Source organism: Oryzias latipes, chromosome 4, assembly GCF_002234675.1.
Source record: "Oryzias latipes chromosome 4, ASM223467v1".
In the NCBI taxonomy this organism is placed as follows: Eukaryota; Metazoa; Chordata; class Actinopteri; order Beloniformes; family Adrianichthyidae; genus Oryzias; species Oryzias latipes.
Genome location: NC_019862.2, coordinates 15,452,708 through 15,480,055, shown reverse-complemented (window position 1 = coordinate 15,480,055; position 27,348 = coordinate 15,452,708). Strand labels below are relative to the sequence as shown.

Sequence of the window (27,348 nt, the reverse complement as noted above, 5' to 3'; positions counted from 1 at the left end):
TTATCAGCCTGTGGTAATGAGACTCTTACATAATGCATTTTCAATGTGCAAATGGGCACCACTTTCCATCCTACTTTTCTCTTTAATTTCTTCTCCATCTGATGCTGTGTTTAACAGCCAAGCCATCAATCCCATTCTACAAAGAAAATAGAAAAAAAAAACAATTTCCTGGAAAGGAGCAAACCATTGAAAAGTCATTTACTTTTACCTGAATAATATGTGCAGGGGAATATAAGGACTTGGCTGTCACAATACAGAACAATTGAAGATGAAGGTACATTTGTACATAACTGAATCTACTTTATTCTATAAAGGTTGAAAAAACTGTGCTGCAAAGTTTTGATGTTCATAAATCTACAAAATTGTAGTGGATGTTCAAGGAATTTTATAAAGACTCGCATATGTGTTCTTTGTGTCTGCTAGTTTGTGATTATTTGCAGGTGTGGTTCATGAAGGTGTGGCCTCCAATTGGACCAGAGCTGGTGGAGGCAGCCTTTAAAACCACCACTTGGACCTCCAGCTGGTGAGAAGGTAGCTTGGCTGCATCAAGTCTCCACTGCAGCTTGGCCCGCTTCTCCATTTTGTTTTGTAATTCACCACCTGTTAAGTTGTGTGTTGCACTTTAGTGTTGTGGTTAAGTGTTTTGTATTAGTTCTGTGTAGTTTGTGGTTTTGTGCCATTCGTTTTTTTTTTTTTTGTTACAGTCAATTTGGTAGCCGGAAACTTTATGTTTTGCCCCCTCGTAGCCCCTAGACTCGGAAGGGGGCGTAACAATGCATATACATAGAGCAAATGAATTACAATTTACTTATGTAAGCAAGCAACTGGAGCTGAAATAATTTCTCACATTTGTGCACCAAAAACAAATTCTAAAATCACCTTTGTAACATAAAACGAAAACGGCATATGTGTAACACTGCATGAAAGCATCAGGTTAATTGTTGTATACAATAATGATTCTACCAATCTACCAACATTTTATCCAATTTGTTCTTTTTATCGCAACCAATGTCAACTATGTTATAACATGGGGACACCTTATGTTACACAGATGAGATTTTAATGACTTCTAAAATGACAATAAAAACAGAAGGTGAGGATCATGGCTCAACACAAATGTTTTTCTGTTTTTTTTTCCATTAAAGTTCTTCCTATTTTTCCAAGAGACAATATTTCTTTGACATATTAGCCAAACCAAGTTAAAGCTCTGTAGTTTTTTACAGCAAAAGAGCTCTGGTTAAAGTTCCACACTGTTCATCTTTGTAAAAGTGTTCACAGTGGTCTTTTAATGAGGATACTGCTGTCACACTTACAAGCTTTTTCAACTACATTTTTGCATCTTAATTTTATGCATTCACATCGATTTGAATAAAGAATTACTGACTTAATTTTCTTCATATATGTCCATCCATCTTGGGAATAGTGCACCAAAGAACATGATAAAAACACCAAAGAACACGATTTCAATTTGAGTGGGTCTATAAAGCTTTGACAATGAAATGAATAATTTACATTTGGTTAAATTAATTTTTGAAGCTCCAGTTTTTTTGTTTTAAGTTTTGTTAAAAGCCTATGTAAAAAATGCAAGAAATTTTTCAGATGATCAAAGGCATCCTGTTTGAAAAACCAAGAGTATCTCCATGATTTTTGGTACTGAATATTGAGTGAAACTGTTGAGGACTACTCTCTAAATAGATGAACAGAGAGAAACTTCCAATAATTTATTGCATTTAACTAGTGAGACAGTTGCACCTTTTTCTTGTTCAAATGTGGGCTTTTTTTAGGTGGAAATATGGAAACTCATAAGGACGTATGTTGGATTTAGCTAGCTTTTGGAGTGAGTATGTGTGTTATCTGAACTCTGCTTTGCTCTGCAGCAGACTGCTGACATCTCTGAGTTGTACCCGCCTCTCTCCCAAAGACTACTAGGAGAGGCTCCATAAGAGTGGAACGGTCCATTCATAAGAAATGTACCATAAATGAACGACTGAAACAAAAATTGACTCAAAACAGAGGCAGCTTCTGCTGGTAATGCCATTCCTTTTGAAAGAGTACTCGCAGGTCACTATACATTAAGTTGTTTCCCCTAACACACAAATACACACATCTACTAAAACACCGTAATGACTTTGTCCACATCTTTCTATATACATATTGTAGTGAATAGGCTGCTTTTCACAGCCACTTTAGCATCTGGAAGTAAGTATCAATAATGATAGAGAATGCCATTTTTTAAATGTCTATAATAAATCTGTTTTTCTTTCATAGTACACATGTGCTTCATCTGGAGTTATAAACAAAACAACTGCTTGGACTCCACAACAAGTAAAAACAGACGTGTCCTATTTCCTTTAACATGTGAGTGATATGTTGTAAAAGAGGAGACTATTGCTGCAGTACCTCTACAGACTGATGTGTTCACAGACACATGCTGACTATAGGAACCTCCACGACAAAGAAGCTTCAGGATAAATAAGAATCAGAAATGACATCGGCTTGTTTCCAAGAGCCGTATTATATAAACAACAGCAAGATCTGAGCTGAGCTGAGCGGGAACGCAGTGGTTTTGGTGGAAGGTTGTGACATTTGTCATCTCCTCTCCGAGAACAAACATCCAGCAACCCACATCTGTCGCTACGTGGACAGCGGTGATGTCACACTCACACATCCATTTAGTACAAACACACGTAGACTCCCAGCACTGTATCATGATGCAACACGCTGTTTAGGTAAGCGTGACTTTAGTCAACACACGGACTTGTGGACACGTCGATGGATGTGGATGTTTTACGGTTACCAAGGTAACAGCAGTACACAGAGTAGCTGGTGTGTGTTTTTGGCAGAGAGTGAAAAGGGCTTTAATGATTGATGCGGTTTAACAGCAGGCTGAGGTTCCCGCTCTTCTTCGGGATGTCTCAGGCATCTGTGTCACACACAACGGATACTATGATGACAGTTCCATGACAGTGTCATAATATTTGGACAGTCAATTTGCCTGCCCTGAATTATTACAAAATAGTCAACAGAATAGGGAACATTGTTAATCTCTTAGATAAGTAATGACTGAATGTAACTATCATATTCCACACTATAGGGTGCACCAGATCACAAGGCACACCAAACTATAAGGTGTATTAAGTGAGAAAGAGTCAAAGTCCGTCAGTAAGTCAGACTTTTTTAGCTGCGTTCACAGTAATTTTATAACTTATTTGCAACACGCTTCACATTTGCCACATTAGTAACATCACATGTAACTCCCAACCTTGTTAGTAACACTTCACAAATCATGTACATCTCACAATCGCTTTGACATCAGTATGCACAACCAGAATGAATCCATATAGAAACCACTCCAGATTACAAGGCACACTGTCGTCTTTGAAAACAAAATTAAAGTTTTTAGGTGCGCCTTGTAGTGCGGAAAATACGGCATGAAGATATTTCATATCAAGACAAATATATTTGACTGTATCTCATAAAAATGTAATAGTTAGTGATCAAACCAGTGCAGAAATTATGGCATAAAGATTTTTCATATCAAAACAAATATATTTGACTGCATCTCATAAAAATGTAATAATTAGAGGTCAAACCCATCTAAAATAAACCAGATAAGATTGTAATGCTCTTGTAATGACATAAATGATTCATAAATTTGATCTTTCCTGAATAAGGTTTTTGTGAACATGTTTCTTTAAATAAATTACACAAAAAAAATAATAAAAATAAGATAAAATCTTGGAAATGAAACATGGATCACAGATTGCATAGAATACTTTTGAAATTGATTAGTTGTCCTTTGTGTATTCTATATGCTAGTCTATTTCAAGAATGTTGTTCCAGGCCTACAACCATGCATTGTTTCACCTTAAGACAAAGGTTTTGGGATTTCAAAAAAAGAGGTTGAACTAAAAACTGCTTTTTGTACTGAGCCCGTGTCCTGACATAAAAAAAAATAAAATAGACCTCGTTCCCACAAATTAATATCTTGTTCCCACAAATTAAAATCTTGTTCGCACGAAATAAAATTCCGTTCCCACAAGATAATAATCCGTTCCCACGAAATACTTTTTCGTTCCCTCGAAATAATTCATTTGTGCGAACAAAATAATGAATTCGTGCGAATGAAATAATTCATTTGTGCGAACAAAATAATTGTTCACGTCACAAGTCATTCATAAACACTGAAATGTTCTCCATTCTGCCAGAAAAGCCACTTTCAGCGCTAACTTCCGTGTCTCTGTGACCCACATAGGTTCCAGAAAGGAAAAAGAAAAACAAGAATGATCAATTTATTATTGTCTTAGTAATATTAGAAAAATAGGAAAAATATTATGAGATTAGGATGCCCAAGTTTGCTGTTTCGCCACACATTCTCCAGACATAGCAACTAGCTCCGCCGCAGAGCTCTTTAGCTTGTCTTGCCGGCGTTCGGGCAGCCAGGTGCGGTATGGGATATTTTAGTTTAGGGTCGAATAGGAATAATACTATTCAGGACTTGTCTTTTATTAACATACTCTTTACCAGTCACTTTACATCCGAAGGCTAGTGCGCTACATGCCACTTAGCCCATCATTAAACTGTTATTTTCGTCATGGCATTCATAAACATGGATATGTGCAATATTTGGATTTACAGCAGATACCTTCACATTTTTGTCTGCGTGTGTCTCATTACATTGCATTGAAGACACGGAGGATGTTTAGGGATCAGATTTATTCATTTTAAAAAGATCTACAAAAGCATCATACTCGTTAGCAGTCACTTTACTTCCGAAGGCTAGAAAGCTACATGCTACGTGTCCCATCGTGCATCACGTTTTCGCCATAATGCATCTCGACCAATCACTGTGTCCCTATAAGTGTGGTGTAACAACAAGACAAATGATTGGCTGGTCGTGTTGCATGATTATGAATGACTTATGACGTAAATAATTACTTCGTTCGCATGAATCAATTCATGCGTGGGAACAAAATATTATCTTTTTGGAACGAAATATTATTTCGTGCAAACGAGATATTAATTTGTGGGAATAAGATATTAACCTGTGGGAACGAGATATATTTTATTTTTTAATGTCACGACACGGGCTGACCTTATATGAAAACCAACACTGACAATCTGAAACGTGGTCTGAATTATGTTAAAATTGATAAATCAACTTAATCTGACTTTATTATTAATTTTATTATCGTTATTTTTATTATTTATGTATTTATTTTTAAACAGTTTTTAAATTTATCTTTTCATTTAAGTGAAATTATTTAACCTATTCTAGTTTGGAAACAAGCAACATTTTTGCCAAAAATCGGGACCAGGGAAAGAAAGGTTGTGTTATGAGATCCAGTTTATGTCAAATAAAGTGTCAAGTTTGACTCTTGCCACACACCCAGAATTAATAGCTGAACAAAAATGAAAATGATTGAGCTGCATTTGACAGAGTTTGAAGATTTCTGTAATTGGTAATTAAAAGAGGTTGCCTCTCTCCGCCTTTTTTTGGAACTGGTTAGGGTTCAGTTGTCCCCTCCTGTGATGGTTGTGATTGTTCACACAGTGAAGGCCTGTTGGGCTGAGTGCCAGCAGCCCTGTGACACAGTACACCGGAGCTATCTTAGGACACATCCATGAGAGAATGATTGTCCAGAATCAAAATGCTCATCTCTGAGCGGAACACTCAAAGCACAAGTGTCCATCTGGGTATAAACCCGCTTTGTAGGAACGGTGTGAGAATGACAAATAAGCATTCACCGGACAGCTGAACAGAATAATAAATAACCTTGGGTCAGGCACCAAAAAAAAATCAGGGTCTGAATAATGAGCTTGACACTGTCCCTTTTCTAAAAGAGAGACAGTGTTCACAGCAAATAGCAAACTAATTATCGGTAATCCGAAAGGTTTTAGTGAAACAGAGGGTCTACAAATATGTTCGTTTGGATGGAGCACTGATTGGGGACACTGGGTCATAGGCAGCACACACTCATTTACTGTATTTTACCACAGGATGGGATTAAACGTTAATGTACCCATTTGTTTTGAGACATCTGTGGAAACAATACTTTCGATTTTCTTTGACACGTCCATAAACATACACTTAGCACTCAGTATGGACAGTGTAAACAGTTCAAGGAATGGATTTGTAATTGGAACGCTTTTTTCCTGAAATCAGAGGATTAAGGACCTAACTCTGTCAGAGGGGCCAGAACCTTGTCTGTTTCTAAAAGACAAGAAGCTCCTGGTAAAAAAAGCTCAGCTTTTCTGCTTACATTGGTTTCCTATTGACAAATTATTTCCCAGATTGTACTGAAATGTTGAAGTTTTAAAGTTCATACAAAGAAGAAAAATTAAGTTGCATTTAGAGAGTGAGAGTAAAGGTTTTGTGGATTTCATCATTTTTGAACAGTTTTAACATTTACTAATGAATAAGAAGTATCACATGAAGAAAAAAGTGACTAAACTGATGTGAAAAAAATCCAACCTTCGCTGTGTTTAAACTCAAATACACTTCAATTAAAGTATTTTTTTTGTTTTGTTTTGTTTTTGGAAAGCGCCACTTTACAATCGAAGTTGTCTCTAAGCGCTTCACAAAAAGCAAAAAAAAACTTACAAATAGAACTTTATTATTTACGATATTTATAATTCCATTCATTTCAGATATTTCTATTAAAGCCAAATTGTTTTATTTTTATGATAATGCTAAATGACCAAAAGAGAACAGTGAAGAGGTTTCAGTGTAATGTCCTACCTAAACAGGCAAAAGATGACAGAAAACCTTGATTTGAAGCACAAACTGCAAGGCTAAAAGGAATTTAATGTCACATGGAAAAAGAAGGCTAATATGTTCTTTTGACCGGGGCAGGATATTAAACACGGATCTATTTATTTTTATGATAATAAATCTAACTGATGAGAAACACACTGTACAACCAAATATTATTACACCCCTTTCTCTTTGTAAGAGAGGCTAAAGGTAAACAACATGATCTTTAATCTCGGAGAACAAACTCTCAGTCTTGCTCAACAAAACCAGTTTCTGTGTGATGAACGGGACACTTTGCTCTTCATGCGCAGCATACTGTGTATTATTTGCCACCTAAACCGTGACTTGGGTGTTTACAGAAGAATTAAGATTAACTTGAGTCTGAGCTTGGTCAACACGTTCACATTTTGTACTGTACAGTTTAGTACTGAGTGTGTTGTTTTGTCTATCTGCAGCTAAAGACAGACTGACGTGTTAAGTTCTTTTCTTTTTTTTCTTTAATAAGGATGCAATGTTTGACCTGTTCACTTGTAACCTCAATTGTCCTTTTAATTGATTTCCAACAATCACAATGATACTTGAGAATGTTTCCTTTAGTTTTTACACGAAAAAAGCACACTTCTCTGTTTGAGATAAATGTTTTACATCAGTTTGGTTTCTTCACAAAGAGGAAGTGAAACCCAACAGCTGGGCTTTACTTTAGATCTACAATTAAGTAACACGTCTCCCCTTGGAAAGCATCTCATGTTGGAACTCATTAGTAATAAGATAAACCCTAGATCATTTAAAGATCCACTACACTGAAAATGGTCTATTTTGTGTTTTTTACCTGCATCCTTGTGACATTTTTCTGATCATGGAGATCATATTTAGGTAAAATTAAGGTAAAAATGTAATTTCTGATGATTTCTGTATTCAAATCATTGTAAATCGGGAGTAGACAAAAAAAATGCAGCTAGAAAAAGATGGTATTTGTTGAGCACAAATATTGGAATATAATATATAATAATAAATTACCGGTATATGAACACATTTATCATAGTTAAGATAGTGAATACAGCAACGATGAAGCTGTTCAGTCATACAGTTTTGAGCCAGATGCTAGCTGGGATGAGGAAAATGAAGACTCTGAGATAACTGAGACCTTTCAGGGGGCGTAAACCTCAAGTGAACATGTCAGCAGCGGACAACAGTGAGAATTTTAAACCACTTTGAAAAGCAGCCATAATTGAGTATTTATTAGAGAAATAAAGGAGAATTTTTATGTGGAGCTGTGTGACGCACATCATCCCTCTTTGCTATTTGTCTCTTTGTGATGCTGAAGAAACTCATTTGTCCCTGGTGAATTACATATGAACTGCTGGTGTGTGTTGGTTGGCGTCTGAACCAAGGGTAGGTTCTTTTTGTGTGCGTTTCTGACTAAGAGGAAGCAAGAGGAAGTTACCATAATCCCACAAGCCTGTTTACTCGTCGGTATCATATTACTGCTCAGCAATGTCTTCCTTTCAAGGACACAAAGGTGTTCCTTACAATAACATTGTACAGTCAATCCATGGACGTTTCATATGATAGTCCCATTTCTTTAGAACGCACAAATGTATGCGCCCTGCAGCCGAAGGCACTGATACTTTTCCCAACAGGACACATTTATCCGAGTGTTTTTTTAAATTAAAGTCCAAACAGTGTAGCCACACTTTTTAACAGCAGTGTGCAAAAATTGTGAAACTAAAGGAATAAAAATAAATAAATAAAAATACCAGCTTTATTTATAAAGCACTTGACAAACTACGGAATCTTTTCAATTTGGATTATTATAAATTTAAAATGAATGTAAAAAAAACACCAATAAAAGCATGAGTGGATAAAATGAAGTATAAAGTGTAACAAAAAATAACAGTATTAAAAATATATTGAACTGATAAATCATTAGATTAACAATTCAAACTGGGTGTCGAAGCCAAAAAAGTAGGTTTTCAAGTGGGATTTAGCGCTTTAGGTACAATTCAAAGCTATACTTGTTCATTATTCAAACTGAATCAAACTTTACTTAAAAAGTATTTTTCATTCCTTAGCAACACAAAATGTTTTACAGAATGGGACATCTTTTAAACTGGATAACTCCAATATTGCTCAGCATTTTTATTGCAGTGCTAGTGTTAGCCTGGGGAGTGAGGGTCTGTAAGATAGCAGGAGAAAATGTAAACAAAGTGATAATTTCACAATCTTAATTAAAAAAACCACTGGGAACACTTTTACAATAGATCATAAGATGATCGGAGTTGGACTTTAGCCGGCAAACGTGAGCCTGTGTTAAGTCAGCTTTTGTGCCTACCACGTTGTCCCAAAATGTGTGGCTCTGAAATGGAAATGATCCAGTTTGAGATGAACATTAGGTGTTCAAGAATAGAACCCAGATTATTTGTTTATGTTGTATACATCAGGTATTGTCAGCAGAAGCACTAACATGCAGTCAGGGAAACACTGGAACACATTATCAAAGCCAAATACTTTCCAAATAGGTCTTGGTATCCCTTCATTCTAACCAGTCAGGCATAAATAAAACTTGCTGCCTGTCTAAACACGTCCCACTCAAGGGCTGTTAGAGGAACCCATTCCACAGAGATCCCTGTCCTTCCCATAAATGTGTAAACAGATCTTTATGAGAGACCCAAACCTTACACCATTGCAGGTGTTGTGTCTTGAACATTGTATAAACTGTCCAGCAATGTGGCAACTCTATCGGTTACTCATAGCACTTGAAAGAAATATAAGAAAGAAATGTTTTACATCTGACATGACTCAGTTCCTTTGAGTGTTTTCATGCAGCTCAACTTTCCAGACATGACGTGGGATCGGTAGCCAGGCCTGCTGTGGGTTATTTAGGGTATTAAAAAATCAGGAGTGGGAAGTGTAGAGAAGAGAAGAAGCAACATGAGACACCCAGGGAACAGAAATGCCGAAACCTTTAAGCTATAGATTTAAAAAGAAACTGGGCCAACGGCAGGGATTTGTCAATAGCACCTGTAAACCTGAAGAAAGGCAGAAAACAATGGTAGAGTATGGAGGCACAGCACGGTGTTGCTATAGCAACCGCTCAGACTGTGGACGTGCAAAATCGTGTGTGAGCTTTGAACGAAAATGGAGAGGTTTGTGGAAACTGTATGACACTGAGTCATGAGGACACCAATATACTGTAATACCTTTGTTTAATGCTGTTTTCCCAAAAAAGTCGACGATGTGGTGTTTGTTTGTTAGTATATTTTATAAGATTAGTAATTATTTCTGTCATTTTATGCATACCTTAAGAAAACTTAGTTGTTACTTGAACAAGTATGGGAACATATAGAATTGACCAAACGTGGATACTAGAGACATACAGCTGGAAAGGTGTCACAACTTTGAGACCATCTGTCCAGTTGTTTCATAAAAGGGATTAACGTAAAACTACATATTGTGGTTCCCCCAGAAAAAATAACTATGGTTGCAAGATGAAAAAAAAAGCTATAATAGAATGTATTAAAACTAAGAAATTTTGCAGTAATGTACATCTGAAGTTTTTTGGTTTGAAGTTTATAAAAGCTTGAAAAGTCCATTTTACCTGTGATACCTTTGCTAAAAACAAACAATAAAAAAGATAAAATACCAAGTAATCTTTTTTCTTTATTTTTTTGGTACCAGATTCTAATTCTTATTCTAATCTGACAAAAGATCATTTAAGATTTACATTTGAAGCATGACAATAGCTTGTGATTTGTTTTAACTGCTGATCTAAGTTTTAAAAAATTTACAACTCCTAATCGTTCACAAATATGGCACTAAATTTTAGACTTTTTGACATGAAATGATTAAAACAGTCTGAACATCTTATCCAAGAAAAGACATCCCATGACTTATTTATCAATAATGATTTTTGTTTGCACAAAACAGCATGAAAGGACTGAGACTTTCCAGAAAGAGCTGGTTTAAAGCCAGTGTCTTGATATACATTTTCAAAAGGTGTTATTCCTTCATGGAGTCTCTAAGATCTGCCTTGCTCTGTGAAAGGCCAATGTACCATACCTATAATTTTGTGTTGCGGTAGCTCCACTTAACTTGACCTTTTATTGTTGTAAGAGTAGGAGAAAAAAAGAATAACTCTGTTGCTCTTCTGGTAAAACTATAAAGGATGGATAGATTAAAACAGTGTGTTTTTTCAGATTGACTGGTTTCAACAGTGTTCCTCCATTCAGCACAATCGCTTCGCAGTCTGAGCTAATTGAATGTTAAAAGACTATCTTTTACTTTCTAAAAGACTGCTCTTAACTGCAATAGCTGGTGATTAGTAAGCATGTTTTTGCATGTTAGCCTCTGAAATTTCTCCTGCTGCCACATAGTTTCAATTAAAGCAGTCAGTCATGAGTCCAAGTACATTCCCAATGAAGTGAAAAGAGCCACACTTGATGAACTTTAGAAGAATACACTCCACTCTTTCCACACCAGAGAAACACTAGGTGAAACATGATGTATAGTAACTAATAAACAACTATACTAATACTACAGGTATAAGTTGAAGTCATTCATTCATTCATATATTTGTAAATCCGCGTCAGTTAGCGTTATTTATCTGCTTTGTGTTTTAAAGAGTAAAATTGTGGGGAAAGAAAGTGTAGTTTGTGAAAGTATCATATCAATTTTCTTTTATCTTATTAGGAGCAATGACCATAAAATAGAAAAAATAAAAACAGGAATTTCCTTCCATCTTCACTGAAGTTGATACTGACAAAACTATTGCTAAAAAACCTCCAAAACCTTACAGAAACATAAGCTGGGGACTACAGAGTTACAGGCAGTCAGGATGCAGGAAATTGAGATGTTGACAGTTGACCTAATGGGAGCCTGAGTGATGGAGGCCAGAATAATAAGGGAGCTCTGAGAGATGTGCACATGGCATCTGGCACATTTAACAGTCTCTAAAGTAGTCCACGACGTCAAATTTGGTAAAGCAACATGAAAAATGCTAACTGATGCCTGGATGCAGCATACATGTGAATGGCAATGCAATGAACTTTTATTTCAGACTTTAAAGATGTACAATAATGATATCCCAGTGATTTAAAGCAGGATGATATACATTGAATAAAATGCTGCTACTGGACTGTAAGAACCATTCAGAGTGTGTGTAAACTTTTTCTAAGAAATACATTAGACATAGCTTTTGTTTATTTTTTGCAGTTTTGAGAATCATTTGTTGTTCTATTTGAACTTTCCCAGGTTGTACTGAGAATTAAAAACCGAACAACAAACAATGACCTACCTAATTAACCAGTAAGATTATATAACGGTTAAATGCATCAAAAATAGTTTAGAGTTATTTTTAAAATCTAAGGGTGTACTCAGACTGGGAAAGTAATTTGTTTTGAATCGAGTTTGTTTAATTTGTTCCGGATTGAGTCCTGTACCTTGCGTTTGGTCTGTATTCAGACTGGCATCAAGTGGCCCATTCTGTGACAGACCAAAGCTTGTAAACCAAACCACTTGACTAGAGAGCTTGTCAGTCATTGGTCAGGAACTACAAGGGTGGGTCAAAACAACAAGAGAAAGATGGACATGTTGCGCTATATGATCCTTATCGGGGCCATTAACTCATCCAAACTTTATAATTCCATTACCAGTTTTGAACGTGGGGAACAACACTTTTTACTTGTTACTTTGGCACTGTGGAGGCATGCTGCACGGCGGTTACTGGCAAGATTACGTGCCATGAGTGTTTTAACTAGAGGATACTAGCAACTGCAGTGCTGAGGAGACGCTGGGTATGAAGGTACGCTGATAAGTGTTTTTTATACATATAGATTGTCGGGAAAACAGTGTGAAAAGCCATGTGTGACGTTAAAAGTTGTTTTAATGAACCTGCATTCATCCAACCACATTTTAATGAGTTGCTGTGTTTCATGGTTTTGGTTCTGTTAAGGAAACTGCAAGGTAGCTTTTAGGGTGACGTCACGGGCGTGTGTCGCGTAATGAGACACAAAAAAAGCATTTCAGCTGTGTTAAAATAAACATTCTAACAAATACACTTTTTTTCTGTTTGATAACACGACAAAACATTGTATCATGTTTGTCCACGCCTCATCTGTTCCTACATTTCTACTCTGTTTACTTTGGCTACGGTGGCTGTTTTGGTTCAGTTGCTCTGCTCTGGGAAGGGATTGTATTCAGACTGAGGAATCTCAGAGCAAACTGAAGCTCAGTAAGATTGAAAACTAATTGAGACCACCTCCAAAGATGAGTCCGAGAACGGTTCCTGTTCCCGGACCAGGGTCCACTTGGATGTTTTCAGACTGACAATTATTTCCGAGTCATCAGGGAAAACGAACCAAATCTGTCCAGTCTGAATACACCCTAATATTTAATAATTAAATTTACTGTTTTCACGTGAAGTTCAAAGTGTTTATTGTTAAGCGCATATGAAAATTAAATTCTATAAAAATACTGTGCTTTTAGGACTAAATGCACAATTAGCTGTTCCTAAGCAAACATTCAGCTTTAACATTTTCTAGGCAGGACAATGAGCATCTCATAAAGACTCCAGAAAAATGTATCAACTTAAAAGGAAAGTCACATCTTCTTTAAGAACATATGGCACAGTCAATAGGTTTTGACTTTTAGCCTCCCATGTACCATGTTTTTCTCCATCGTCCTTGCACCATATCTTCTCTGGTTCTTGCTTTCTTCTTTTTGAAGTTGACCTTTATCTTTCACACTATCACCTCATCACTCCACCTTTCATCCCTTCTTCCATTCTACCTCTCTTGCCCTCCTCTCTGTGACCCCCTCACTGCATTCCTGCACGCACTCGGCCACTGTTTGGCTAAGGGAGCGTGGAGTTAAAAAACAAAAAAACATCTCATGAGGAGATGCTGGCTATTCAAAGATTCTCTGCTGGAACAGAGAGGCTAAATGAGAATGATTATAGAATAGGATAATTTCTTACTTTCTAACTTTTCTATATTAATTCCTTTTAAAGTCCCTCAAAGCCCCAAAACCCCTTTGTGTTAGATGTAAGACAGGCATTCATAAATATTTGTTTTGCATTTTAACTGAAAGTAAAGCCTTTTAACTAGATATAATTTGCATAGTTGACTTACTGCATTAAAAAGACAAGCTCTTTACACTGATAATGGCTAATAAAATCAAAATGAAACTAAGAATGAAACTATATACTTTGTGACAAAAAACTGATTTACAGAACAGTTACCCACCAAAACAAAAAGCAAAAATAATTTGATTATGTTACACTTCATTATGTTAAACAGTTTTTTTGCAGTTGTTAGTGAAATCTTTACTACGTATGTTGCTCCCAAATGGTTAGTTCAAGTCAACTACGTAAAACAGAAACTAACATTACTGTTTCCTGCAGTATTACATAATTTTTCATGTGTGATATTTTCAGATTTGTTTCCATCATTTGCTCTAAAACAGAACCTGACGTGCAAAATAATTCTTCATTATGTAATTTACCAAAAAGCCAAATCAGGTTCCGCCATCATGTTATGAACACCACACCATCATTAATCTAAACAAAATTGAGTGGAAGTTGACCTAAAAATGCACTTTTTAAATACTGCATCTGTATCAAATCACTGTGTGACCTCCATGTGGCATCTGCTCCCTATAGACGTCAAACATGATAACGTTTATCCTTTTAACTCTTTCAATGTTATAGGACACCCCCCCAAAGATTAGCCAGTGTCTGTCAAAAAGGACTTAGGCTTTTGTGGTGGAAGGTTGGAACAGACAGTTCTTCATGAAGGTTTCTCTTTGAACTTTGCCAGCAATGGCCAAAAAAATAGAAGAAAAAAACTAACCAGAAGAAATGTTTATTTAGATTCATTTTTCATTAAATTTATAATTTTCTTTCATCTGAACAACAATGATCGATCTTATATTCATCTTAAAAGTCATGGATCAAATTTGAAATTTGGGCTTCAATTTCTTCTTTGCTGTTTATCATCTCTTGTCATTTTTATTTGCCAAATACAAAGAACAGCTTCCAATTAGTTATGGAAAAAAAATAATAAAACAAACATTTAAGCTGAAAATTCTTCACATGACTGTACATGCCAGCACTTCTTCGCAGAAGTTGACTACACCTGGAAGTCAGGTCATACCTTGGTGGGATTTTCACATCTTATTGCCAGTGAAAGGAATAAAGTTTTTGTTTACTCTGTTTCCATGACAGCAAACAGCTTTGAATCTGCAGCTGTTTTTGAAGAAATGCTTAGCTGTCATGAAAGTGCACTCATCCATTTATGAAAGCCCTGCCCTGAGAAACCCACCGTAGGAATCCTGTGAAAATACATTTTTCTAGATATAATCTATATTTTTTTGCTAAAGAGAGTTTAATTAATTAAGTCCACTTCATATCATGAAGCGTGTTGTAAATGATTAAAGCTTTACATAATTTTTGGAGTGATTTTTGTCTTTGTCTTGTGAGACAAAAAAGAAATCTGTAATTTTCCAACCCTTAACAGCAGGAGGTCAAGACTACAGACTAATAGTATTTAAATAACAGTATAAATATGTGGTCAAGCAGCATTGTACTGAAAAGTTGTGCAACAGCAGGCTGGTACAGAAGGTACAAGTAAACAAAACACTGGCTATTTCCATCAGTAAACAAAGGGAAATTGAGTTTGACCTTGATGCTCTTTTGGTCCTGGTTGCATAAAATCTAACTAGATTTAAGTAAATTTGACCTTTTTCAGATATAATTGACTTCATGCAGACAAGTACTGATAGAGATTTTTGACAAAATATGTCAAACTTTTGCCTGCAATTACCACTGTTTCAAACAACCATGCAGTCTACCTTATAGTTAAGTCTTTGAACTTTTGTATTCAAATATTTTAAACATTTGATAGAGAACGTTATCTGAACTTTGTAAATAAGTTCATAAAAAAGGTTCATTAAGAAAAAAAAGTATCCATCTTCATCCGCTCATTCGGGACCGAGTTGCGGGGGCAGCAGTCTAGGCAAAGACTTCCCTCTCCCCAGCCACTTCCTCCAGATCCTCTGGGGGGACCCAGAGGCATTCCCCGTCCAGCAGAGAGACATAATCTTTCCATAGTCTCCTGGGTCCTTCCCCAAGGCTCCACCCAGTGGGACGTACCCAGAAGACATCCCCAGCGAGGCGTTCAGGAGGCATCTGGACCAGATGCCGGAGCCTCCTCAACTGGCTCCTCTCGATGTGGAGGAGCAGTGGTTCTACTCTGAGCTACTCTTAGCTACTCAACCTATCTCTAAGGGAGCGCCCGGCCAGCCTACGGAGGAAGCTCATTTCAGCCGCTTGTATTCGGGACCTCGTTTTTTTGGTCATAACAAAGAGGTCATGACCATAGGTAAGTAAATTGAGCGCCTTGCTTTCTGGTTTAGCTACCTCTTCACTACAACCCACTGGTACACCTACCGCATGACTATGGACGCTGCTCCGCTGATTCCCCTGTCGATCTCACACTCCGGTCTTCCCTCACTTGTGAACAAAATACAATGATATTTAAACTCCTCCACCTGGGGCAGGGACACTCCACCCACCCAGAGGGGGCAAACAAATGTTCTCTGGGCGAGAACCATGGCCTCAGACTCAACGGTGCTGACTCTCATCCCAACCGCTTCACAATCAGCTGCAAACCGCCCCAATGCATGCTGGACGTCCTGGCTCAATGAAGCCAAAAGGACAACATCATCTGCAAAGAACAGAGAAGAAATTCTGTGGTCCCTAAACCAGACCCCCTCCGGTCTCTGTCAGCACCTAGAAGTTCTGTCCAAAAAGACTATAAAAATAAAAATAAATTAAAAAAATATTTTAAGGTTTTTCTTTTTTTTTTTTGGACAGGAGACTATAATAGTTCAAGAGTGGAAAAAAGCCAAACATTTCATTCATATGTACAGTTGTTAAAAGGAAGTCCAACTTTTGAGATATGGTGGCCCTGAAGTGCAAATCACGGCAACAAATCGCTCAAGGCAAAAACATATTACAGATCAGAAAAAAATGTAAAAAAAAGCTAAACAAATAATAAAAAAATATAAAATCAAAACCAAATTCCAGAAACCAAAACACTATTCCAAAAAAAATAAAATAAAACATAGATGACACGTTTCAGAAAACCAAAGTATTTCCCAGAAAAAAAAAGGAAATGCTAAAAAAATGAAACACGATAAAAAAAAAACTGGAAAAGCTAGGTATTATGGGACAATGCTGATTGGATGATGATGATGTTTGATTTTTGACATTTGAGTTTTTTCAGATGCGTCTTTAATGTGCGAATACCAATAAAAGTTTTGTGATAAGTAAGAAACATATCCAGTATTGCTTCATGCCAATTATATAACGGACAAATGTCCTCTTCCAATCAGCAATGTCCCCATAGTATCCACCTCTTCTGGTTTACGTAAAAAAGAAAAACATTTCAGAAAACAAAAATAATTTTCAAAAATCAAAATGAAATGTTAAAAAAAAAAAAGAAAACACAATAAGAAACCATTTAATAATATGTTGACGGGATTTGGACTTAAGAGTCCCTGTAAATGTGTGTTAATTATATCAGAAAATAATTGAATTCTATTGGTACAAAATATTACATTTTTCCAAAATCTTTCAAAAAACTCTAAGAAGCACCATGTTGTAATAATGACATAAATATGCATGTTTGTTTTGATTCAGTATCTTCTTTTAAATAATTTTTGAATTTGAATTTTTGAATTGTTTGAAATATTTTTGCTTTGTTCTGAGCCGAGGTGAAACAGGTACACCTGCATGAGGGGCGCAGAGCAGAACTGTAGGTATGTGTGTGTGTGTGTGTGTGTGTGTGTGTGTGTGTGTGATACCACTGTAAGTGTGTCTGGGCAGCCTGCGGGCACACACAATGGGCCTTTGTCTCACTGCATCCTATCTTTCTGCAGAGTTCACACACATACCACACACTCAACGCACAGTTCCTCTTGGCCTCCGTCAAGTTACAAACGTTCAGAGACAGCAAAACAGGAACAATCTGATATTCTCTTCCTGCCACATATTTCCTGCCTCTTAACTTCCAAAAAAGGGGAAAAAAACAACATACACACTCTCATAAACACACATCTTCCCCTAAAAGGTGAATGTGTGAGTGCGTGTGTTGGAAAAACAAAGAGCTGAATGAAGAGGAAAGAAAAAAAAGAGGATGGAGTGAACTAAAGAGGAAGATGGTGACAGCAGAGAGGAACACAGATGTTTGTAGGTCGTTGTATGTGTTTGTGTTGATGTGTTTTTAGACTGAAACAGAGAACCCAGAAAGACTGAACTAACGGCTCACCAAACTATTAGTACCTGAGGAATTTGCATTTGAAGTCATTGTTTGTTGTTGATAAGTAAGTTGTTTATTTGCAATCAATTAAAATTGGAAACTCTCAATATCAAAAATGTTATCCCAATCCTTGAATCCCTTTATTTAACACTGATAGAGAGGGACCCCGCGAAACAGCACAAACTCTGATTTGAAGGTCACAGGTCTGAATCCCACTCTGCCTGCCAAAGAGTTCACGGGCAAGACACTGAACTTCAAACTGCTTTTGGTGCGGTGGTTTCTCTTAAAGACCCCCCACAAAAAAATTGCATTAGGGGGTGGTACTGCATGAAACCATTCAGTCTGTGCATAAAGTAAGACTGGAAGAACAAATGCAGCAAAATGCACCTATGGAGGTCAAATTACTTATCACAAGACTATTAAAAATAAACTTTATTTTTGCCAATTTTAAAAAGAAAATAAATTATAAAGACTTGCAATTAATCAATCACGACCAAAAAAAAAATGATATCATTAAAAAGGGTAACATTTATTAAACTGTTCAGCTGTTTTGCTCTGAGACAAACTTAATTAGGACAAATAATAAAAGATAACTACTTTGAGAGGCAATCATGCACAGAAATATTTCATGAGTTTTGCACACACTCATGTACACAAACTTAAAGCACCTGATGAGCTGCGGTTCTGAAGAAGGAAGTGAAAACTCAGTCCATCTGCTTTAACAGGAAGTAAACAGAAGCCACATACAGGCACTCTGACGTCAATCAGAGCCACAGGAACACCTCCCCACTGCACTCAAACGCACACACACAGACTAACACATGCTCACACGTTACTCACAGCCATCTATGCACACCGTGATAAATGCTCAGTGAAATCAGATGCAATTGCAAAACTGCATTAGCAGAAGTTTAAGTGTCAGACCTTAAAATGCACGCATACATAAAAAACTGAGCCTTTCATACAGACCTTAAAACTGACTGACGTTATTTTTAACATTGCGAACAAAAACATCCAAAATAAACTTGTTTAAACTAAAATATTAATTTGCAATATTTGGAATAACAGAACGACCACATGTGAATAGAAAATTATTTTTTTAAAGCCCTAAAGGAGACTAGTCAGGAGCAAGAGCAGTGATGAAGATATTTTGATGTCATGTGTGACATGAACTGGTTTCATGTTAGACATGTTACTTTCTTAACATTAAACATGCTCACTGCTCAGTTTCATTACTGCTCATCACAGTCTTGTTTTTTAACACGAGGTTTGCTCTGGTGGAACGTCTAAAATACAAACTGATTAAACTTTTTTTAAACTTTTTCAATGAAAAAGGTAAAATTCAAATAAAATGCATTCACTGGTCACAATTAAAACAGAAAAATAAAAGGTTCTACCTCATTTAACTCTAATCACCCTTCCAAAAAACAATGAGCAACATCCATTTAACTACGGTTTCCTATGCAGCTGTGGTGTCAGGTTTAAATTTCTGCATGCATGGTTGCATCCACACAGTAAACATTTAAGTTCTCAAACAAGTAGATTTCTGTAGTTTTTTTTCCTCCAAACTTATCAAAATTTGTTTTTCAGAGCTGCTGACATACTGACAAAAAAAAAAATAATTTTCTATGAGATTTTAGCTTATTGTTCTTAAGTAAAATGGGAACATTAGAAATAATTGTCCTTTTTAAGACCACTAATATTGTAAAAGTATGAACTGGTCAGCTCTATCTGGAAATATTATATAATAAACCCAAATCAGAGGATTATTCTTAATATTCTCATTTATCTTTCTCCTTCCAAATATAATATTTCTGCCTTTTCTTGTTTTGGAAAAGTGTGTTAATTTCAAAGCTGCGGAAGTGGTTTAGCAGTGTTTTACAAGAGGCTGCTATGATGTGAATCTTAAAAAAATGATGACCTTTTACTTTGTTGCAAATTTTTTTAACAAAGAAATGTCACAGTTGTGTCGACAAGACTTCCAAGAACCCCGGGACCTTAAAGAGAAGACATTATAGTGTAGGAAGCATTCAGGTGGTGATTTTAGAAGAAAAAAGGTCCCTAGCCTTCAATAGCTTCAGTTTTTTTTTGGGAACTTCACAAAAAAGATGAACTAACACTAATACAGACTTTAAAAAAATGTTTGTATATTTTTTACATTCTTTGATTTTACTTTATTCACTGTTTAACTTCCACATGCCTTCAATGTTAAATACAAAGACTGACATCAAAGATTAAGGAACTGTATTCTATATTTGTTAGCTCTGTAGAGGGACGTTTTTCTTTATCTTAAGATATTATATGAGGAAATAATTCACAACTTGATACATACCAACCCAGACAAACTTCATGCTCAGAGATAATAAATCCATTGTGTTTTTGATTAAGTAAACTGGAAAACAGTTAAGATGTGAAAATTGTTAAGTGTCCAAGATTATTCCTTTTCTATCTTTAAAGACTCAACTTTTAAACAATCTTTCACCTTGAAATGTAGACATGATTGTGTATCTCCTTTGCGCAACAAAGAGTCTGAGCAGCGTCACAATCCCACTAAGGTGTCTGTTCTAGCCAAGTGAAGAAAAACCAGATGCTCTGAGCGCTGTCATGCCATCACATTATCTAAAAAAGCTTGTTCTGTGCTTTACAGCATCTCCTCAAACAGTACGTCTTACACGTGCAGATGCACACAGACTTTTTGTGCAGAAAACCCCCCACAGCTGCTTGAAATCAAATGTGATGATTGACAAAAGGGGAGGTCTGCCTTTATCTCTGAGTGAGCTTCTGTCAGAGACCCACTGTGTGGAAGTCTGCATGTGCACTGGTGTTTGTCTGTACCGGCCTTTCAATTGTGTTTGAGCTAAGCTAATGAGCTTGATGACAAAGTAGTCTGGAGTACAATGGGAGAGCTGCAGATAGATTATGGGGGAAAAAAAGCGAAAGTTGTCACGTAGGCCAATATTCATTAAAAATAAAAAAAACAACGAAAAGAAGGAGTGAGGGAAAGAGGGTAAAAAGTTCTACAAAATTTCCAAACCAGATAAAATCCAGATAAGTAATAGCATTGCGGAAACCAGATATGTAACTGAACATTCCTGAGTTTCTTACCTGGGAGACAAACTCTGGTGATTGGAGGCTGAGTTGTTGCTGCAGGAGACCTCCTGAAAAGGAAAACAAAAGAAAAAAGATGTTATAAAGACAAATACAACTCAAGAGTAAAAGTAAAGTCAAAAACTATATATTTTTGTAAACTATACTGTATATATTTCTTTCTAAAATCACAAGAACCAAAAAATGAGAAGGCTGGGTTAAATGACAAAGCTATTACAGCGGACAAATGCAGTTACAGTTTACAACTGACTCCACCGAAAACCATCTCTACATAATACCAGAAATTAAACTTAGCATTCCTAAACCTTTTTATCAGTCTTATCCAAATGTTTTTGGTGGAGCCTCCATTTCTGCTAAAAACAGTGACCCTCTTCAATGTACTTCAAATATAAAAGGTCACGTTTGACATAAAAACACAAATGGGCTGAGGTATCTTCAGTCTCAATGTGTGTAGCAGCTGTTACTTAATCCTAACATATAAGTTTAAACATGTTTTCTGTGAGAATGAACATGTTTGCCTTTGTAATCACTCGCATGAACGCTTTTCGGTCCCCGCTGGCTTCTTTATGGGGGTATTGGTTCTGAATATAGGTCAAACAGGCTTCAAGCAGTAAATAAACCAAACTGAATGTGTAGTTTGTTTTTGAAACTGAAACAATTCACTCACAGAAGACAGACCTCATAGTGAACAATCAAGTAAAAGGTGGCCTACATACATATTTACAGAAAAAATGCTCCTGCAGTTCCAAATCCACTGGGATGCTCAGGATAGATGCTGCTGCAGCTTTCTAGAACTGTGTCACTGAAATTAATTGACTTTTACATTTTTAGGTTGTTTTCAATGTGAGATCTTGTATGGACACTACCTAGTTCATGGAGTGGACAGTGAGGCTGCAAAGAGGTAATCCAAGTCTGTACTAGCTGGAGAATTTATGCCGCATCCCACTCTGAAGGATTTCATTACTGAGCAAAATTTGTCTAAAAATCTATCCAAAAATCCAACATTAAAAGTCTAAAATTGCTGTTTCACTGTCCTTTTTTTGGCTTTAGTGTTTCTTCAAATTGCTTAATTTACCTAAAATCTACGTTTCCTTGATACTTTGTGCATATGAGCCTGACTTATCAGCTTTCTGAGAGCAGGTTGTTGTGTACAATCCAACACTAGTATATTGTCTTATAGCTCCATCTAGCAGTGGGAATGTGACATTGCAGAACAAAAACTGTTGTGATTTACAGACTTTTTCTTGGTTCTGATTCAGTCATACTTACTTGCTGGAGGCACACTGGACATTGGTGAGGACAGTGAAGTTATTTCTTACACTTCGAAGGCTTGCCAGAACCTGAACAACAGTACACACTGAGATGATCATCTACTTCCAAGACCACCATCTTTACTGACTGCTTAAGGTTTACATGCATCTAAGCTCTGATCATGGAAATATATTTTTATAAACCAAACAGCAAAAAAAAGAGACAAATTCTGAACAATTTATCTGTTAGTACATCACCTTTTCTACTAAAAAGTTAACTAAGAAACTTAAAGAGGCTTACCTGAGCAAAGGGAGTCACGATCAGGTCATCACCATGTCTACAAACACAGACACATGTAAAAGTCTAAATTATGCTCAACACACCACATTTCAGCAATCAACAATATCTTTATTTGTGCTTTCTTGGCCCGTATTTAGAAAAGATGACAGAAAACCAACAGTTTCACTGAAATTAATATTGTAGGTCAATGTTTAGATGTGTAAAAGTTTCAAAAGTGTGTTTTGCCCATAATTTGTTTTAATCTTAACTTTTATTGAATTCTTGAAAATAATTTATTTTAGCAATTTAGAAGCATAATTGGAAACTAAAAATAATGTAATTAAAAAAATATTAAATACATACAAAATAATTTCTTTTCAGCCTCAGAATGGAAAAATACAAGAATTGACCTAGACAAGAAACTAATAAACTTAGAAAATGATAAACATATTTTTCTTTCATTGCACTGGTTTACTTTTATTTTAAAATATATTGATTTTGTTGGTTTGCTGTATTAAAAAGTTTAACATTTCTGTTTATTAAAAAATATTATTTTACAAAAATGAGTGAGTCGTAGATTATCATGACCTCAGCGGCTTCTTTACTATTATCAAGCAAAGGAGGATAGCAGTATAATCTGGTGAGTTATGGGTCAAAAACAGGAGTATCAGTACCAAGAGGAATCTTTTAAATGTGATCCCTTTTGAATGAATTTAATAAGACACTAATGTTCCCTTTTTGAGTTGACACATAACTGAATAATTTTTATTAAATCAACTGTATAGTATTTATCTATATATTTCATATATGACCTTAATCCTTATCTGCTGCAGATGATTTACATTGTGCATTTACAGAAATAAAAAAAAAACATACATAAACAATAGGATGCCAAAGCATTATTTAATGTAAACCTACATTACTTTAAACTGCTGCTTTCCATTGCAAAATTAATGATATTCTGTCTCCACGGCACGGACAGTGCTCTTGCAGCGGTGACATAGTTGCAGCGTTTCTGGTCCATTACCACTGTAAAGTGTCATGTCACAAGCAAATGAGAAACTGAATGAACTGGCTGAGTGCTTTTGATCAATGCACTACTGATATTACCAATGCTGAACAGAAGTGAACTTTATTAAGGCTGCTGAGCTGTGCAGGGTTCCCTGCTTTAGCTTGTGTGGACTGAACCAAAATACATTCAAAGGAAAGTGATCTGTTGAAGCTGGTGGTACATCTCCACCGCCTCCCATCTGTTCGCAGCTGAGAGGCTCCACACACCCCCTGACCCTGACCTGGATCAAGGGAACATGCAAAATTGATGGATCTACAATGGAAACATAAAGATTTGGAATCATAGTAGAAACTAAACAAATGGCTGCACAGCTATAACAGTTGGAAAAATTGACAAAAAGCAAAGCTCAAACAGACTTCTACTGATGGACACCGATAAAGCCCATCTAAAATGGGCAGCAAAATACATACTAAACAATACTAAAAGTAATAAAGGAAAATCCCATTCATATGAAAATGGAAAGTTCTAAAAGAGTTATGGTACTCTCCAATGACAGAAACACAATTCAAAGTGGTTAACAATCAAGATAAATCAATAAAATACTTTGTCCAAAAGCTACACGGTCTTTCAATTTTGAGCAGTAATTTATTATTTCAGTTTTTTTTAAACAAGTCAAGAACAATTTCTTTGAGATTTAAAGTGTAACTTGCAAGTAAACAAATCCTGTTATGAGCTGAAGTAGGAAATGTTGGAACATTTCATAAAATGTGCATGGAAACTGCAAAATTATCAAGTAAATCTATACACTATGAAAACTGCAAGACAAGGATTAGGAGGCAAAAAATAATTTTATATGCAAAGAGACTTATGGATCTGAAAAAAGTGTTCACAACTGTGACATTTTTTGTCACTTTTTTTCCTTAATTTGTCAAAGTACATTAAGGCCAAATGAGTCATTTGAATGAAGTGATTTTAAGCAGAAGACAGAGCAGACTGTCCAAACGTCACCTAACATGCTCTCTGTGAAAGCACACACTGTACAAAAATAAAACAGTACAGTGAGAGACGCCAAAGCAGGAGCAGCTCTGTAAATCAAGGAAACAAACAAACTATTAGATGGGAAAAGAAGACTTGCATCTGCACAGCTCTACTCTATTCAGGAGAAGATCCCTGCATTTGACAGCACGAACACATATGTTTTACAAACCAGCATCTTTGCCAGGAAAAGTTTAACCACAAAGTCTTGTTTTCTTTGGATGGACTGACTTTAAGGAATATAAAAATTACACAACTGGCACAAAAAGCCTTAGTTCTGTTAACAAACCAACTAAATAACAAGACATCCCTGTATAGTTATTTAGTAGGAAGACTGTCTCAATTTTCAACTAAACTTATTTCAAGTACTTTGGATTTTCAAGAGTACTTTGAACTTGCAAAGCATCTGTCTGATATCTGACGTCTGCAATGACCTCTGACAAAAAAATGTCAGCAGCAGGAACATCACTGTGCTGTCTTGTCTCTGCTCAGAGGAGCTGCTCGCCGTGTGCAGACTGAGTGAATAACAGAATGTTTCATTTTAACAGCATGCTAACCTTGCACACACGCAGGGAATCACAGACCACATTTGATTTTAAATACATCAGCATTTCTTTCCTTTGTAGATCAGTCACTGATTTTTTTCTTCAAAAATAAAAAAACAAAAAACACACAAATAAATTGTAAGTGAAGACTCAATTCAAACAGTTTGAAGGATCTTTAATTTGGCTGAACTGATGGAAAACTGTGTGGAAAAACTGTTTAACTAGATAACACACATTTATACCACTCATTCAGGAGGTTTCTTTATTCTCTGTTTTATATCAAGTTGTTGGAATTCTCAGTCTTGAATTTCAAAGTCCAGCTTTGGGCTTTTCCTTTACATGAGGCTACAAACTGCCTGTCTGGAACCCTTGTGCTATCCTAGGCACTTTAACATTGGGAGTTGGGTCATCTAGACCCACTAGACAGTGTGCTGAACCTTTTTTCTTCAATGATTTGTGATCTTCACTGGTGTCCATGGATTACATTAAATCTTTCCACCTGTATCCACCTTCATCATGGTGGGGAGAACACGTCAATGCAAGGGTGGGGTCATCTAAGATAGCACAAGGGTTAAAAAAAAAGCAGCAACTTTTTTTCAGAAACCCTGAGTAGATGAATGAAACAAATGACGTCTCTGAATCATTTTCTGCAGACCTAAGGCAGAGATTAGAGGGCAAACATGCTTTCTCTCTTTCCACTCACAGTTCAGAGGCGATAGAGGAGTTTCGTGACATGGACTTGGGGGAGAGCTCATAGTCGCTGTCAGAGCGATAAAGGAAGGACTCTCGCCGCTGGTTGTGTCCTGGGAAATTGGTGTGGAGGACCAGACCCGAGCCAGGGGAGGCCTGGGGGTCCAAAGGGCTGCAGCTGGCAGAAGGGCCATTCTCCACATCAAAACTGAGAAGAGACAACAACAACATGTTCAGATGGAAATCAAATGTTCAGATTGTTTAGCTTTACACTGAAAATGTTCAGAAAACACCAGAGCTTAGTTTGAGCCAGGTTATAAAGCACACCTTATAAATATTGAAGAAAATCATCTAACATTTTGGTATTTCAAGGTAAATTATCAAAGAGGTTTCTTAATTTGAACTCCTCTTTCCTACTCGCTGAGTTACCTTTAGTTGTCATTGGGAAGCACTCGGGGGTCTTTATTAGGTATTAATGATGAAGAAAGACTAGAGGAGGAAGGAGGATCTCCATCACATGCCAGCAATACTGTAAGATAAGCCTCAGTGGCGTACTCCCACGTCATTATGTCGATAAACATGCAAAGATTTGTGAGGACTGGAGAAGGGCAGGGTGACATGTCAGAGAGGATGGTTTAAAGTCCCACCCCGATCATCTTTTGATCCATTATAAAAGGATTCCCAGAGGTCTTTTAATTGTGATTATGCCATTTTTAGGCATCATCAGAAAACCTGTGTTGTTTTGTAGGACACAGTTTCTACAAAGCAACAGGAGTTCATTAGAAATTTGCCTCTGTTACTTTTTGCCCACCCCCCACATCCCGTCATCCATCTCATATTGTGGATGCATCTGAATAGAGCAGAGCAGGGAGCTTGTGATTGTAGGTTTGACCTCACACCTTCAAGTTTTTCCAATGTCATTTTTACATCTGATCCTGATTCACAAAGATTTAAATAAAGAAATACTTGGAATTGCACTTTTAAGCTTAATTTTCTATATCTACCATAAGATAGATGCCACAAGAACATGTTAAAAACACTGAAAACGTGGATTTCATCTGAGTGGATCTTTAATCACTGATGGGAATCATTTAGGATGAGGCTCCAATATTCAGTGAAAAATGAATAAATGAAAACACTTAACCCCCTATGGAGTACCCTTAGAAACAAAAACTTAAGCAGGTGTGTGTTACTTTTTGGTGGGCATCATTTGTAACTATGATTGGGGAAAGCCACTATTTTTTACCACTTCTTTGCAAGACAGCTCAGCTCTAGAGACATATAGATATACAAAAGAGAGTTTAAACAGTAGCAAAATAAACTATTTTACTTAAAAATATAATGTGCTTTAGC

At 36.4% G+C, this 27,348-nt stretch overlaps 1 protein-coding gene across 4 annotated transcripts in view; it reads right to left on the bottom strand.

The window, feature by feature from the left end:
- The window catches only part of pde4b (phosphodiesterase 4B), a 193,488-nt gene that overhangs the window by 38,373 nt on the left and 127,767 nt on the right, over nt 1-27,348 (bottom strand). For all 4 annotated transcript variants that reach the window (XM_020702441.2, XM_020702440.2, XM_004068012.4 and 1 more), the window contains 4 exons: nt 26,009-26,203; nt 22,735-22,771; nt 22,453-22,523; nt 21,181-21,233 (listed from right to left, as the gene is read on the bottom strand). In XM_020702441.2, the coding sequence (XP_020558100.1) occupies nt 21,181-21,233; nt 22,453-22,523; nt 22,735-22,771; nt 26,009-26,203 (356 nt within the window). The remainder of the gene's footprint in view (nt 1-21,180; nt 21,234-22,452; nt 22,524-22,734; nt 22,772-26,008; nt 26,204-27,348) is intronic.